General features: G+C 43.4%; 1 protein-coding gene across 2 annotated transcripts in view; it reads right to left on the bottom strand.

The window, feature by feature from the left end:
* The window catches only part of PPP2R3C (protein phosphatase 2 regulatory subunit B''gamma), a 79,759-nt gene extending 62,965 nt beyond the window's left edge, over positions 1-16,794 (bottom strand). The window contains exons 1-3 of one of the 2 annotated variants that reach the window (XM_030214195.1): positions 16,671-16,794; positions 14,402-14,532; positions 7,952-8,056 (exon numbers count right to left, since the gene is read on the bottom strand). In XM_030214195.1, coding sequence (XP_030070055.1) covers positions 7,952-8,056; positions 14,402-14,532; positions 16,671-16,719 — 285 coding nt within the window. In that variant the 5' untranslated portion in view covers positions 16,720-16,794. The remainder of the gene's footprint in view (positions 1-7,951; positions 8,057-14,401; positions 14,533-16,670) is intronic. The other variant, XM_030214196.1, reaches the window with a different exon arrangement.
* Positions 16,795-17,067: the final 273 nt, after the last annotated feature.

Below are 17,067 nucleotides of genomic sequence, written 5' to 3'. Positions count from 1 at the left end.
TTGAAACAAGAGTAAAATTTAAAGTACTCGCTCTGACACATAAGGCTTTTCATTCACTTATTCCTAGCTACCTATCAAATTTGATGATTCCCTATTCTCCTATGCGGACACTTAGATCATTAACAGATAATAGGCTAGTCATTCCTCCGCTTGCTAAGGCTCGTTGGGAATCTACATGGGGATCAGCTTTTTTCTGTCTCCCTCTCTTTGGAATGGGATTCCAAAAGAGATTAGACTAGAGAAGTCCTACATTCATTTTCGAAAACTTCTGAAAACTTTTCTTTTCACAAACTGCATTGAACAGAACTTATGATAGCAGAGAAGGTGTAGAAGTTTAGGCTTAACTGTATTTAATTTGTAGATTTTATTAGGTACCGTATTTTTCGGACTATAAGACGCACTTTTTTCCCCCAAAATTTGGGAGGAAAATGGGGGGTGCGTCTTATAGTCCGAAGGTAGCGAGTTTTGGATCGCCGTCCCCTACTTACGTGATGCCATGTTCCCTGGTGGTCTAATGACGTCGGGACAGGAAAGAGCCCCCTCTTTCCTGCCCATCGCGCTGCTCTCCGTGCTCCTGACTGCTTCCTGACGGTCTCAGCGATATTCAAAATGGCCGCCGAGATTCTCGGCGGCCATTTTGAATCTCGCCAAGACCGTCAGGAGCACGGAGAGCAGCGCGATGGGCAGGAAAGAGGGGGCTCTTTCCTGCCCCGACGTCACTAGACCACCAGGTAACATGGCATCGCGTAAGTAGGGGACGGCGATCCAAAACTCGGACAAGACGCACCGGAGCACCTAGGTTTTAGAGGAGGGAAAAAGGAAAATTTTTTTTTTCCTATTTCCCTCCTCTAAAACCTAGGTGCGTCTTATGGTCCGGTGCGTCTTATAGTCCGAAAAATACGGTATGTCTTTCTTTGTCATTTTGGGTTGCTGTGCTTTTCTATCAATGATTGGAGTTCTTATTTGTTTGTATGAGCTGTATTTTTTAAAATGTAAACCGTTCAGTTTTGCAGCAGCAATAAGAAATGGTATATAAAATTAATAAATGATATGTGTAGAAATGAACCCCTTTGTGAATTACACCTCCAGCATAGATCTGATGTATCAGGATACATTCACTTCAATCTCTCAGGTGTGTAATACCATCTGGATAAAATTTAAACGCATTTTCTTGTACCAAAACACAGATTGAAGCTTTCTGAACTTCTCCACAAATAATTTCCCACTCCTGATCGGAAAAGTAGCAATTTAGATCTTCCTCCCAAGCCCCCTGAAAACCAAATGGTCTGGGATCATACCCCCTAAAAAATTTATACATCACTGATGATATAGGTCTGGGCACCTTCCTCAACAAAAGCCACAGATTTCCCAAACTTTCCGTCTCCTGAGGGCCCCCCATCCCATTGTTCCCATAAAATGTTGAATCTGTATAGGGAAAATTGTTCCCCCCCCCCCCCCCCGGCAAACTATACATGGAGCACAGCATATCAAAACTCTTCACCCTCCCCCACTGCAGCACATCCCAAAAATTCACAATGCCCGCTTGCTCCCACCTCACAAAACTGGCATTTTCTCTCCCTGCCCCAAATTTAGGCTCCCATCTCAAAGATGCCAATGTCGATACCCTACCAAAAACTGCCCCCATTTTCTCCGCACTTTCCCCCACAATTCCACCAAATGCTTCACATATGGATTCTGTACCCCAGCCAAGAACACTCCCACTCCTTCACTAGTCCATAAATAAGAGCTCATCGGCCTGTGCGGGCTATATGCTTGCTCCACCTGACTAGCAGGCTTAGTCATCCCCCTCTCCCAGTCTAGAATCATCCTCAATTGAGCAGCCACATAATACCATTCAATATTGGGTACCGCTCTACCCCCCTTCTCGTCCAGCTAAACGAGGATGCCTACCCTCCCCCCCCCCCCCCCCCCCCCCCCATATAAACTGTGACACAAAACCCTGAAATAGCTTAAGTGTCCATTTCGGTACCTTCACTGGCAGCGCCTGAAACAAAAATAGCAGTCTAGGCAACACATTCATCTTCACCACTGCCATACGCTCCCACCACGAGAGCCACAATCTCTTCCACCAGGACAGTTCCCCCCGGACCTCATCTATGATCTTCCCATAATTGAGACTATACATCCCACCCAAGTCCCTGGGAATCTGAATCCCCAGATACCCAATGTGATGCTTGGCCCACCTAAACGCAAACAATGCCCTCAATCTACTTTTTTTCCCCCTGATTCAAAGAAATCCCCAATATCTCACTTATCTATATTGATCCTTAGACCAGCATATCTTTCAAATTTCCTAAATATCTCCAAAACCGCAGGCAATGTCTGGCTCAGGATCCACCACGTAAAGTAACACATCATCTGCAAACAAAGCAATACGATGCTCCATCCCCCTATCCTAATACACCGAAAGTCTGGATGCTGGCGTATCATTACTGCCAACGGCTCTATGTAAAGTGTAAAAAGAAGGGGCAACAGTGGGCAGCCCTGCCTAGTTCTTCTACCAATTGGAAAAACGGGTGTATAACCCCCATTAATATTGAGACATGCCTTAGGAGCTGTATACAAAGCAGCCAGCCAAACCCCAAATTATCCCCCAAACCCATGCACTTCATTACTTCCCGCAGAAACCCCCAGTTTACCCAGTTGAAAGCCTTCTCCGTGTCTAGTGCCAACAAAACAGCACTAGACCGGGATCTTTGTGCCTCCCATATTAAATGTAGAGCACGCCTAATGTTATCCCCTACCTGTCTCCTTGGGATAAACCCAGACTGATCTATATGGATCAATTTCGGCAGCACCCTAGCCAATCTGTTAGCCAGAACCTTAGCTATTATCTTTGCATCCACATTCAGACGTGAAATCGGTCTATAAGCCCCACAAACCACAGGATCTTTCCCAGGCTTAGATAGAACCGTTATCCCAGCCTCAGACATCGATACCGGTAGTCCACTACCCTCCAAAGCTCCATTTCCCACCCTCACCAAGAGGCCTCCCAACTCCTCCATAAAACATTTATAAAACCTCGCTAAGAATCCATCTAAGCCTGTTGCTTTACCATTATGTAGCCGTTTTATCATCCCCTGTACCTCCCCTAATCTAATGGGTTCCCCAAGCTGAGCTCTTTCAGATTCATCTAAGCATGGTAAGGGAATCGAATCTAAAAACTGAGCCATCTCTAACTTCTGCAGTTCCTCAGAAGCACTATATAGCTCTTGATAGTACTTAACAAAACAATTTCCAATGTCAGAATCAGCATAATGCCATCCTCCCCTCTCATCCTTCAACTTCTGAAGGAATGCCCTCTCCGCGCCCGCAAATAACGGGCCAACATTGCACTGGATTTATTGGCAAACTCAAAATATTGTTGCTTGAGCTTAGTTCTCATAAAATCCACTTCTGTCATCTGCAATTGTGCTATTTCCCCTCTCACTTGCTGAAGTGCCGCCCATACCTGCGGTGTAGGGTTTCTTTTGTGCCACTGTTCTAAATGCAATAATCTCTTCTGCAAAGTCAGCGCATGCTGCCCCCTTTCCCTTTTCTTGCACGACCCCCACTTAATTAAAATGCCCCTCACCACTACCTTCAACGCATCCCAGAGCACCCCATCTGTTGCTTCCCCATTATCAATAAAGTGTCGATATTCTTGAACAGTATGCTGAATATCTTCCCGCACTTTCTCATCCCCAAGCAATGACTCATTGAGTCTCCAAAGTCCTTGTTGCCTGCATTGTCCCAACCCAGTTAATTTAATCCACGCTGGCGCATGATCAGAAACACACATGATCTCTATCTCAGCAGCCCCCACCATATGCCAACCATTGTGATGCACCCATAACCCAACTACCTGGGAATAAGTCTGTGCTGCATGCGAGTAGAAGGTGTAATTCCGCTGCACTCCACGTAAACTGCCAACAATCCACCACCTCCAACCCCTTCAAAAACCGTAACAATGCTTTCCTCCCAGGGCCACTCTGCTGCCCCCTCCCGTCGAAAGATCTAATCTTGCATCTGGGGCAATATTGAAATCCCCTCCTACCACAACCTGCCCTCCTACAAATTCCGAAATTTCTTCCTTTAATGTTTGAAAAAAGTCCCTCTGCCCCACATTCGGAATATAAATATTTAATCAATGTCAATTTCTTCCCCTTCAACCACCCTCTGAGACCCACACAATGCCCACTAGTATCCCGAAACACCTCTTTAATCAAAATTCCACAAGTTTGTCTTATCAAAATAGCCAGTCCCCCCAATTGTTTAGGCCCCGCTCCCTGATGTACCACCACTTCCCGAAAAGGCCTATGCCGCAACAGGAGCACATCCCTTGGTCTTAAATGTGCTTCTTGCAAAAACGTCACATCCCATTTCAGCCTACCCAGCTCCTTAAATACTCTACTACGCTTCCACTGGTTATTTAACCCATTTACATTCCATGTTCCCACCAATAAGGTCTCTCCCCTCCCCTCCCCCACCCCTCATCCCCTCTCCTTTCCCACATGCAACCTCTGCCCTCCCCCCTGCTCCAACCCCACACTCCCCTGCTCCAACTTATCCCCAACTGCACCCCCATCCTCTCCTTCTCTGTAGCTGATCTCTGTCAGTAAATCAGCCATCCCACAAGAGATCCATACACTCTCCCAAACTTTAATCTCTCCAATGCTAATCCCTATCCCTCCCAGCACCCTACTTCACCCACACCCCTTACGTTCATGTACCCCACATTCCTCCACCCAACCTCCCCACTGATTTGAGCATTTTCCCACCAGTCTACACAAATCTATAATCTCTCAGGAAGCTTGCTTGTTAGAAGTCTTTCCCCGTTCCACCACCTTCTGCCACGCCGAATCCGCCCCGGGCTCCCTGGTGATCTCCCGCAACTCCTTCTGCACTTTGAACATCTCTGCACCCCAATGAGCACAGTGTGGCCCATGCCTCCTCCGGAGTCTTGACTTTACGCGATTTACCGTCCACTGTTAGCCACATCCCAAATGGAAAACATAGTAGATGACGGCAGAAAAAGACCTGCATGGTCCATCCAGTCTGCCCAACAAGATAAACTCATATGTGTATACCTTACCTTGATTTGTACATGCCTTTTTCAGGGCACAGACCGTACAAGTCTGCCCAGCAGTATTTCCCGCCTCCCAACCACCAGTCCCGCCTCCCATCACTGGCTCTGGCACAGACCGTATAAGTCTGCCCTCCACTATCCTCGCCTCCCAACCACCAACCTCTCTTCCCCCACCTGCTCCGCCACTCAATTTTGGCTAAGCTTCTGAGGATCCATTCCTACTGCACAGGATTCCTTTATGCATATCCAACGCATTGAATATGCATGAAAAAGCCACTTATTACGGATCCCCTTTGACCTCATATATATCGTGGCTTCTCTGAAGGATCAACGCTTTTGCAGTGTAGTCCAGGTCAAGTCTTGGAACACTCCAATCCTACAATTTTTCCAGATTTAATTTCTTTTTGCTGCCTTACTTTGGTCAATATCTTCTACTTCATGGGGAAGTCAGCAAAACACACCACAATGTCCCTCTGGCGAGCGTCTCGCTGCGGGCCAGCCACTCTATGCGCTCTCTGAATTCCAAGGTCTGGCACTTGACCCCCATCCTCCCCATTCAAAATAAACCCACACAGTTCCCGAATCACTTCTTCGCAATTGCTAAATATATCAGAGTCAGGAATTCCCTTAAATCGCAAGTTGTTGCGGCGCGACCTATTCTCTAGGTCCTCCACCTGCTCCTTGAGTTGTTGTAATTCCCGCGTGTCCTCATTCACCACTTTGTGTAGTTCTCTCATATCTTGCTTGAAAGTCTCCATCCCCTCCTCCACCTCTCCGACATGCGTTCCCAAATCCCGGATTTCAGCCCTAATTTCTCTCAGGGCAGTTTGTATATCCTGTCTGACCCCTGCCAAATCAGCCTTCAGGTCTTGAAACCAATCCACCATCTCCCATTTCGTGATGTCACCAGGATCAGGGCCCTCCTCAGCCTGCTCCTCTCTGGCCCCCGCCGGTCTTGCTGCCATCTTTGTTCCACGCCACCAAGGTTTTTTTTCCCTTGCTCCGTTGAATAACGGAATCTCTCCAATCCTTTCTTTGGTGGCATTCCTCAGGGATCTTTCCCCCTCGAGGCACCCTTCCGGATGCCACTTAATTCTATAGGATTCACTCACTCAGTTTAAGGCCCCAATGGATCTCTGCACTGAAGCTATCCTCTCAGTCCGTGATCTGCAGGCACCCCACAGCTTTATTTCTGTCTTTTCTTCTCTTTCACTCTGCCTGCACACATTCTTCAGAAAATCAGTCCTCTCTACAGGAAAGTAACAAGGCGCGGGCTGAAGCAGTCAAAAACCGGCTGAAGGCAGTTTTACTTTCAAAGCTATGCTGGTAGTGTAAGATTCTACACAGAGAACTGCGTTACCTTTCAAGTCTCTGTAGTTTGCAGCTCCTCTCCCAGCAGTGCCCCAGCTGGCCTCTCCGCTGGAATGACAATTCTCCTCCACTCGCCACCCAGCCGCCCGGGCTGGGCCCCCCGCCTCCGCCCCAAAGGCCAACACTGACACCGCCGAGCCCTAACGCTCCAAGAGCGTCCGGCAACGTTCCTCACATGCCGCCATCCTCCGCGACTCAGTCTCCTCAGCAACTGCCTTCCCTCTCGCTGGTCTACCACTCCTGCCTCACGATGTACTCAGTATCCTCCCGTCTGCAGCGGCGGCACCTCTCTCCCGCAATTGCTGGACCGTTGCGCCCGCCCCGTGCAAGCACGGGCATGCTTTCCTGATCCTCCCCACTCCTTGATCTCTTCAAATCAGTGCCTCTTGACCACCGAATACTCAGTATTTAATCCCTGACGATTTTGGCACCCATTCTGGGCTGGTGCGGGTATGCGTCCTTAACTTTTTGGGTGCAGTGTCTCGGAGGGATTCGGGACACGTCCTCCTACTCAGCCGCAATCTTGGATCTCTCCCAGTTCTAATTCTTATGTTTCTTTGACATCTCTTCATTCTTCAGCTCAAAGACTACTGATTGTTCTTTCATACCGTAAAGTTTGCTTTGAAAATACTTGGTGTACCTCTTTTTCAGTTATGGCTCCATTATTGAACCTCTTGCCACTGCACATTAGACGAACTTTCTTTACATAGGTTTAAAACTCAATTGAAAACTTAGGGCCTCTTTTACAAATCCTCGCTACCAATTCTCGGTGCAGCAAATGAGAGGAAGTCAATTCAGTTCCTATGGGCTCTCTCTCATTTGCACAGCTTTGTAAAAGAAGCCCTTATTTATTAATTTTTTAAAGGCTTTTTGACCTTGTCTCCCACCCTTGAACAAGACTGACAGTGAATACCGATATACAGTCTTGTGCTTCCTCTTCCATTTTTTTTAATTCAATTTTAATTTCACTATAGATTATTATTTTAATGTATGTAACTTTTTTATGTTCAGTTTGTATTTATTTTTAAAGGCTTTTTGACCTTGTCTCCCACCCTTGAACAAGACTAACAGTGAATACCGATATACAGTCTTGTGCTTCCTCTTCCATTTTTTTAAATTCAATTTTAATTTCACTATAGATTATTATTTTAATGTATGTACCTTTTTTATGTTCGGTTTGTATTTATTGATTTTATTTTCCTGGTTTTTTTTTTATTGTTATAACTAATATGATATGTGGTATATCAAATAAAACCAGAACCTTAAATAGCGGCACTGAACCTCCCCCCCCCCCCCAAAAAAAAAAGCAAACCAGATGTGTAGAGTATTTGCACATGAAAATGCTATTATTAACATGTGTAAAAATCATGCAAGCCTTCTAAAATAGCCTCTTAATGTGATAAGGATGAGATTCCCTTTTCTTTTCTTAATGTATTACTAGATAATCTCTGTCATAGTTTTTTGCACCTCAGAATTCAAGTGCTGCCTTACCTGAAGCTCTTCATTGTCCAACAGTTCTCGGCTCTTTCTCTGCAGGAAGACTGCCCGAGACTCCTCTCTCAGCTTCTGCAGAAGGATTTCATCTTCAGCTGGCAGCTAAAAGAAAAAAAAAAAGAAAAGAAAAACCACACTCCTTATTGAAAGGCTTTCTCCATCACCACTTCTTTTAAAGGAGAAAGGTGGGGGAGGGGGAACCTAAGGTGGGCTAAGAAAAGGCAAATAGCTAAAAAAGAAAACTGCTTATAATCATAACTTCATTAGCAGGCAGATAAATTTACCATTTGTGACTAGTAATCTTTCTTACAGCAGGGGTTTTCATCACAGTCCTTGGGACATGTCCAGGCAGTATGGCTTTCAGAATATCCACAATGAATATGCATGAGATAAATCTGCATACAATGGAGGTAGTACATATAAATCTCTTTCATGTTTATTGTGAATATTCTGAAAGCCTAATTTGCTAGGTATGTGCTAATGACTGGGCTGGGAACCTCTGTCCTGGAAGTAATTTTCAGTAGGACTTCTAAAGAAACCTACCCTAAAATGCTTCAAAGCTAACTTCAAACAGTAACTTTTATTATTAGTGCTTTCATTTTTCAGTGCAATTATAAAGAGCATATAGTGAAAAGAACCTGATCCTAAGAAACTGCAATGTTACATGGTTGTATTATAAAGTTGGTATCGTTAATCTGTAAAAACTACAAATAAAGTACATGTGTTTACTTCATGAAAAGTAAAATTACAGCAAAAATCAAATATAGTAAAAGTGAGTAAAAGGTATCTTCTTAGATTTGTACCTGGAAAAGCTACATGCTATTTTTCTGTAACATCAAATTAGTGAGAAGTGAAGAATCAATATTACATACACTTAATACTTCATTATAATACTCCTGAATATAAGAGATATTGGCTTAAAAGTAGTATTCAATCTAAGTGAGAAATTAAAGGGGGAAAAAAACCTCAGAAATTCTTACAAGTGCTGTTAATGCTTTTTTTTTTAAAGTCATCGATTACAAAAAAAAAAGACAGCTCCTATTTTAGGAAATGCTTTTTCACCGGGAGCATTTTTCTTTAGGAGGAAGTGGGGATGAAAATATTGCAATATTATAAACCTACACAAGTATTACATTCTGAAAATACACAGTACATGATTTTTGCATTATTTAAATGTGTGTGCATCTTCTGCTGTAGCAAAGACAGCATTACCATAAGAACACATGTGCTGCAAAGATTTGGCATGTTTAAGAAATAGTTCAAGGCATTATTATTTGCACAGGCATATTTAGGGTTCTAATTTCATGATACTGTATTTTATAATTATGTGACAGTTATTTAATTATGCTGTTTGTATATGTCTTTACTGGATTATTGTTTGTTTTTTGTAAAATGCCTAGCCACCTACCTGGGGTTACCCCGCGGCCACATAGAGGGTGTATCCCCAGCACAGCTCAGGTCTGCCTGCACCTGCCACTTGTGCTCTACACTTGCACCCTCCTCCCACCGACTGGGTCACAACTGCCTCTGGGAGAGTCTCCTGCTCTCCAATTATCTCCAGTGATTTCTAGGTTACTGGGGCCACACTCCCAGTACATAAGTATTGCCATACTGGGATAGACCAAAGGTCCATCAAGCCCAGCATCCTGTTTCCAACAGTAGCCAATCCAGGTCACAAGTACCTGGCAAGATCCCAAAAAAGTACAATACATTTTATGCTGCTCATTTTAGAAATAAGCAGTGGATTTTCCCCAAGTCCATTTTAATAATGGTCTATCGACTTTTCCCTTAGGAAGCCATCCAAACCTTTTTTTAAACCCTGCTAACTGCTTTTACTATAGTCTCTGCCAACAAATTCCAGAGTTTAATTACACGTTGAGTGAAAAAATATTTTCTCCGATTCGTTTTAAATTTACTTTGTAGCTTCATTGCGTGCCCCCTAGTCCTAGTATTTTTGGAAAGAGTAAACAAGCAATTCACATCTACCCATTCCACTCATTAATTTTATATACCTCTATTATATCTCCCCTCAGCCGTCTTTTCTCCAAGCTGAAGAGACCTAGCCGCTTTAGCCTTTCTTCATAGGGAAGTCGTTCCATCCCCTTTATCGTATTCGTCACCCTTCTCTGTACCTTTTCTAATTCCACTATATTTTTTTGAGATGCGGTGACCAGAACTGAACACAATATTCAAGGTGCAGTCGCACCATGGAGCGATACAAAGGCATAATGTCCTCATTTCTGTTTTCCATTCCTTTCCTAATAATACCTAACATTCTATTTGCTTTCTTAGCTGCCACTGCACACTGAACAGAGGGTTTGAACATATCATCGACAATGACAACTAGATCCCTTTTCCTGGTCAGTGCCTCCTAATGTGAAACCTTGCATTATGTAGCTATAATTCGGGTTCCTCTCTCCCACATGCATCACTTTGCATTTGCTCATATTAAACGTCATCTGCCATTTTGATGTCCAGTCTCACAGTCTCGTAAGGACCTCTTGTAATTTTTCACAATCCTCTCGTGATTTAACAACTTTGAATAACTGTGTCATCAGCAAATTTAATTCCAAATAGCGCTCTAAAAATAGCGCAGGACTTTACCGCCCCTATATCGTAGTGATAGGGTGAATCGGATTGGTGGAGGGGTAGCATTGTATATTAACAAGAGCCTTGAATCAAATAGATTGAAAATTCTGCAGGAAGCAAAACACTCCTTGGAATCACTGTGGATTGAAATTCCATGTGCAAAGGGGAAAAGGATAGTGATAGGAGTGTACTACCGTCCGCCTGGCCAGGACGAACAGACGGATGCGGAAATGTTAAAGGAAATCAGGGACGCAAACAAACTGGGCAACACAATAATAATGGGGGATTTCAATTACCCGCATATAGACTGGGGTAATGTAACATCTGTACACGCAAGGGACATAAGATTTCTTGATGAAATCAAGGACAGCTTCATGGAACAGCTAGTTCAGGAGCCGACAAGAGAAGGAAAAATACTAGACTTAGTCCTTAGTGGTGCTCATGATCTAGTGCAGGGGGTAACGATACGAGGGCCGCTTGATAACAGTGATCATAATATGATCGGTTTTGATATTGGCATTGAAGGAAGTGAAACTAGGAAATCAAGTACGCTAGCGTTTAACTATAGAAAAGGTGATTACGACAAAATGAGAAAAATGGTGAAAAAAAGACTGAAAGGAGCAGCTCGCAGAGTAAAAAACTTGCATCAGGCGTGGATGCTGTTTAAAAACACCATCCTGGAGGTTCAGGACAAATATATTCCACGTATTAGAAAAAAGGGAAAAAAGACTAAACGTCAGCCGGCGTGGCTAAACAGTAAGATAAAGGAAATCATTAGAGCCAAAAAACAATCCTTCAGAAAGTGGAGAAGAGAACCAACTGAAAGTAACAGGATAGATCATAAGGAATGCCAAGCCAAATGCAAAGCGGAGATAAGGAGGGCAAAAAAGGACTTTGAGAAGAAATTAGCGTTGGAAGCAAAAATACATAGTAAAAACTTTTTTAGATACATTAAAAGCAGGAAACCGGCCAAAGAGTCGGTTGGGCCGCTGGACGAAAATGGTGTTAAAGGGGCGATCAAGGAGGACAAAGCCGTAGCAGAGAAATTAAATGAATTCTTTGCTTCGGTCTTCACCGAGGAGGATTTGGGGGGGACACCGGTGCCGGAAAGAATATTTGAAGCGGGGGAGTCGGAGAAACTAAACAAATTCTCTGTAACCTTGGAGGATGTAATGGGTCAGTTCAGCAAGCTGAAGAGTAGTAAATCACCGGGACCTGATGGTATTCATCCCAGAGTATTAATAGAACTAAAAAATGAACTTGCGGAGCTACTGTTAGAAATATGCAATCTGTCCCTAAAATCGAGTGTAATACCGGAAGACTGGAGGGTAGCCAATGTTACTCCGATTTTTAAGAAAGGTTCCAGAGGAGATCCGGGAAATTATAGACCGGTGAGTCTGACGTCGGTGCCGGGCAAGATGGTGGAGGCTATTATTAAGAATAAAATTGCAGAGCATATACAAAAACATGGACTGATGAGACAAAGTCAGCACGGATTTAGTGAAGGGAAGTCTTGCCTCACCAATCTAATGCATTTTTTTGAGGGGGTAAGCAAACATGTGGACAATGGGGAGCCGGTTGATATTGTATATCTGGATTTTCAGAAGGCGTTTGACAAAGTGCCGCACGAAAGACTCCTGAAGAAATTGCAGAGTCATGGAATCGGAGGTAGGGTATTATTATGGATTAAGAACTGGTTGAAAGATAGGAAGCAGAGAGTAGGATTGCGTGGCCAGTATTCTCAGTGGAGGAGGGTAGTTAGTGGGGTCCCGCAGGGGTCTGTGCTGGGCCCGTTGCTTTGTAATGTATTTATAAATGACCTAGAGATGGGAATAACTAGTGAGGTAATTAAATTCGCCGATGACACAAAATTATTCAGGGTCGTCAAGTCGCAGGAGGAATGTGAACGATTACAGGAGGACCTTGCGAGACTGGGAGAATGGGCGTGCAAGTGGCAGATGAAGTTCAATGTTGACAAGTGCAAAGTGATGCATGTGGGTAAGAGGAACCCGAATTATAGCTACGTCTTGCAAGGTTCCGCGTTAGGAGTTACGGATCAAGAAAGGGATCTGGGTGTCGTCGTCGATGATACGCTGAAACCTTCTGCTCAGTGTGCTGCTGCGGCTAGGAAAGCGAATAGAATGTTGGGTGTTATTAAGAAGGGTATGGAGTCCAGGTGTGCGGATGTTATAATGCCGTTGTATCGCTCCATGGTGCGACCGCACCTGGAGTATTGTGTTCAGTACTGGTCTCCGTATCTCAAAAAAGATATAGTAGAATTGGAAAAGGTACAGCGAAGGGCGACGAAAATGATAGTGGGGATGGGACGACTTTCCTATGAAGAGAGGCTGAGAAGGCTAGGGCTTTTCAGCTTGGAGAAGAGACGGCTGAGGGGAGATATGATAGAAGTGTATAAAATAATGAGTGGAATGGATCGGGTGGATGTGAAGCGACTGTTCACGCTATCCAAAAATACTAGGACTAGAGGGCATGAGTTGAAGCTACAGTGTGGTAAATTTAAAACGAATCGGAGAAAATTTTTCTTCACCCAACGTGTAATTAGACTCTGGAATTCATTGCCGGAGAACGTGGTACGGGCGGTTAGCTTGACGGAGTTTAAAAAGGGGTTAGATAGATTCCTAAAGGACAAGTCCATAGACCGCTATTAAATGGACTGGAAAAATTCCTCATTTTTAGGTATAACTTGTCTGGAATGTTTTTACGTTTGGGGAGCGTGCCAGGTGCCCTTGACCTGGATTGGCCACTGTCGGTGACAGGATGCTGGGCTAGATGGACCTTTGGTCTTTCCCAGTATGGCACTACTTATGTACTTATGTACTTATGTTATGATAAAGAGATAATAGCATGCAAATTTATGTGCACTATTATACATGATCATAGAGTGAAGTGCAGAAGGATTGTGCCCGAGTGCATCCCAAACTAGTTTGACAGGTCTGGGCAGATTGGATGGTCTTTATCAGCCATCATTTAGAGGTCCTTTTACCAAGCCGTGGTAAAAAGTGGCTGGCACTGGTCAGCGTGTGGGTTTTCCTGTACTATGTGGCCACTTTTAGTGCTGCGGTAAAATAGTCACCTTGCCATTTTTTTTGTAATGGCCATGCACTAATTTCCCCATTAGCACATGGCCATCACCACAGGAGCCCTTACTGCCATCTACTCAGGAGGCAGTAATGGCTCCTACGCAGTAATGTGCCTGTGGTACCCAATTAGCACAGGCACGCCTACTCTCTGCCCATGAACACGCCTCCCACGCTGGAAAATAACAATTTTTTTTAGAGTGGGTTACCTTGCGTTAAGTGGAAAACTACCACAGGATGCCTCAGCACGTTCCACAGTAGTGCTCTTTTAGTGTGAGGTAGGCTGGCGTTAGGCCTACTGCACCTTAGTAAAAGGGCCCCTTACTGTGTTACTGTGTGTATGTATTTTATTTTTATCAAATTCAAAAAAAATCCACTCTATAAAAATGGGAGGATTTTTTTAAAATGCCAGTGATGAAGAAAAAAAAAGCAGCACATTAATGATGCTCATAAGAATTTCTGAGGCTCTTTCCTCCCATTTCTCAGTCAATACCACTTTATAAGCCAATCTCTCACTATTTATATTCTAAAATATCATAGTAAAGTACTGAGGGGCTTTAATGTTATTGTTCTTTGCATCAAGAACTGAAATCTATGAAGGAACATCTTTGAGCAAACCAGTATCCTTACTGTAATTTTCAACCCTTTCAAGTGCATTTTAATGCCTGAAAATGGAACATTTGGGGGGAGGGGGGATAAAAACTAAGTTTTCCCATTTCACAGGGTAATATCCCTAAATTCACTGTGGTCCAATACTTACTCTGTAGTAAAAGCGAGGAATGTTCTGGTAGGAGGAACTTTTACCCTTCCTCCCTCCCCTCCACTCCAGGTAATATTTGGTAAACAGGTCCATTTCCTCATCTTTTAGCTCCTGTTCACTTCTTTTTGCTGCTTAAAATAACAGAACAAGTAGAAATGTTCACTGTCTGGAATGCTTATTATTTTAATTTATTCAATAAGAGCTTTTAATTATAGTAGAGATACAACTAAGTGGGATATTAATTGCTTCCACAACATAACCGCCTACAATCTATACTAAATTGCGTCTTGAGCTAGAGAAGAGGACATTAAAATGTCAATGTCAGACTAACAGCAGAAAATATCAAATCTGAGATGAATCAAAACAAGGACATGTGTGAACATTTTCCGAGTGTAGTATTCTTATTTAGTAGAAAAATGTACATATGGTTAGGGCATTCATTATATGGATTTCTGTATACTAAAGCACATAATTAGAGATAGCTCTTTTCCCCCTATAGGAATATAAAGGGCCCTGTAAATAAAGTTCGGTAAGATTTTGTACTTACCGCACCCTAACTGCAAAAGTTGAGGTGTGGTAAATGCAAAGGCAATGCCCAACCTTTGCCCTGCATTTAGTGCACAAGGAAGATAATTACTGCACAAGCATATCTGCAAAAGCACGCAACAGAGTACTGGCCAATCACTGCAACAGAACAGCCTGAACCCTCCCCCAACTAGCACCCCCTCTGATCCCCTCATCAAAGGCCACCACCCCACAACAGACACCCTTGGCACAAACTTCAACCCTTCTCCAGCCCCCAAGACTCACCCAGAAGTTTCCCTATGTGGAACTCTCCTTAGATGAAAGACTAACATTCTAGCAGTAGTACCGCAACACAAATATGTCTAAGGTAAAATCTGCACTAGCTTCTTAATGTAACTTAGTAAAAGGGCCCCTGAACAAGAAATGGAGAAAGCTGTGACCATAAGCACTAACCAAAGACAGGAAGCTTTGAAAATACTCAGTGACAATGTGCGCTAACTTCCAGGAGATTTCAGCTGAACTGAACCTCTGTCCTAAAGTGGGGAGGGGAAAGAAAAGATGATCCTAAGTGCCAGAATCTTTAAAGCACATGAAAATAAGAGTCACTGGCTGCTATACTATCCATAACGCAAATATGAATGAGACTGGATGAATGGTTTAAATTAGTGAGCTCCACGGGAACGGGGACTGCGGGATTCCCCAGGGTATGGAAGAGGGTGCTGTGCAATTACCAATAAAGTGTAGTCAAAAACTCTGGTGACTCCAGAATGAGGCTTGGAATGTATGGAGAGAGACAGTTGGAGCGCTAGAATTAAGCTTGGAATGCCCAGAGAGGCAGCTGAAACACCAGACTGAGGTTTTTTTTTACTCAGGCCTAAATTTACGTGTGTATATTTCAATTAAATCTAATTAGGGACAATAATTGCTTGTTAAAAAGCCAATTATTGATGCTAATTAACTTAATCAAGTTATGCGCACACCAAAATTTGCTCAGGCAATTTTTGGCAACTTTTATAGAATTAGGGGGTTAGCGCCTATTATTTTTGCACCTAAGGTTTGGCACACTTTATACAATTGCCCTCTTTATATATTCCTTTGGCAACACATTAAGATGTCAACCCAATAAAATTTCCTAATTCAACTACCTGTCACATTATGGAAATGGGACTTGATATACCGCCTTTCTGTGGTTTTTTTTTGCAACTACATTCAAAGCAGTTTACATAGTATATTCAGGTACTTATTTGTACCAGGGGCAATGGAGAGTTAAGTGATTTGCTCAGAGTCACAAAGAGCTGCAATGGGAATCAAACTCTGTTCCCCAGGATCAAAGTCCACTGCACTAACCACTAGGCTACTCCACCTTTGTTTCTAATAACACCAATTTTAGCTCATTCTGTACTGACTTGGATAATGGGGTGTTAGAACCTAAATCCTAGTGAAGAAGTAATTTAAATTAATCCAGTAAAAAAATAAAAATGTATCATTTAATTAGTGGATAACCTTTATTTCTCTGAATTAGATACCAGCCACCTTACTGTACCAATCCCCCAATGAGCTCGTCTCTAGAAGGGACTCTATAATTATCTGTTTTTGCACCCTTATATCCACCGAATACACAATGAACGTGGCCGGCAGTCACTTGTGTGGTGCAGGCCACAACGAGATTTCCACGGCTTGCAACACAGTGAAAAAGGTCAGATCTCTCTCCCTCATGGCTCTACTCTCTACACTCTCTACTCACGTTTATTCGAGTTCTGCAGCTTGTTCTTTAGTGTCTGTTTCCAGTCCATGACTACAGTAAACCACGATCAAAACACATCATCACCAACATCTCTGCCGCCGGTTGCCAACTTCCTGTTACGTTACGTGCCCTACTACTGCGTAACTGGAAGGATGCCAAAGAGTTACGTCAACACGCTGAAACCAATTAGGTTAGTCTCAGTTTTCCCTTACCCGCGTGCTGTCATCCCCGTATACTCAAAAGAAAGCCAGCAAACCTATGAGCTGCTGCATCTACTCGCTGTCGTTCTTTATTGTTGGCAGCATTTTTATTTAATCTCACTTATATTTTCAAACATGCCAGCTTGTGCAGCATACGGATGTACACAGAGGAAGCATAAAAACGGGATAACGTCTGG

This window comes from Microcaecilia unicolor, chromosome 9 (genome assembly GCF_901765095.1).
Source record: "Microcaecilia unicolor chromosome 9, aMicUni1.1, whole genome shotgun sequence".
Lineage (NCBI taxonomy): Eukaryota > Metazoa > Chordata > Amphibia > Gymnophiona > Siphonopidae > Microcaecilia > Microcaecilia unicolor.
The sequence above is the reverse complement of the archived record's forward strand: the minus strand, read 5'-3'. Positions and strand labels throughout refer to the sequence as shown.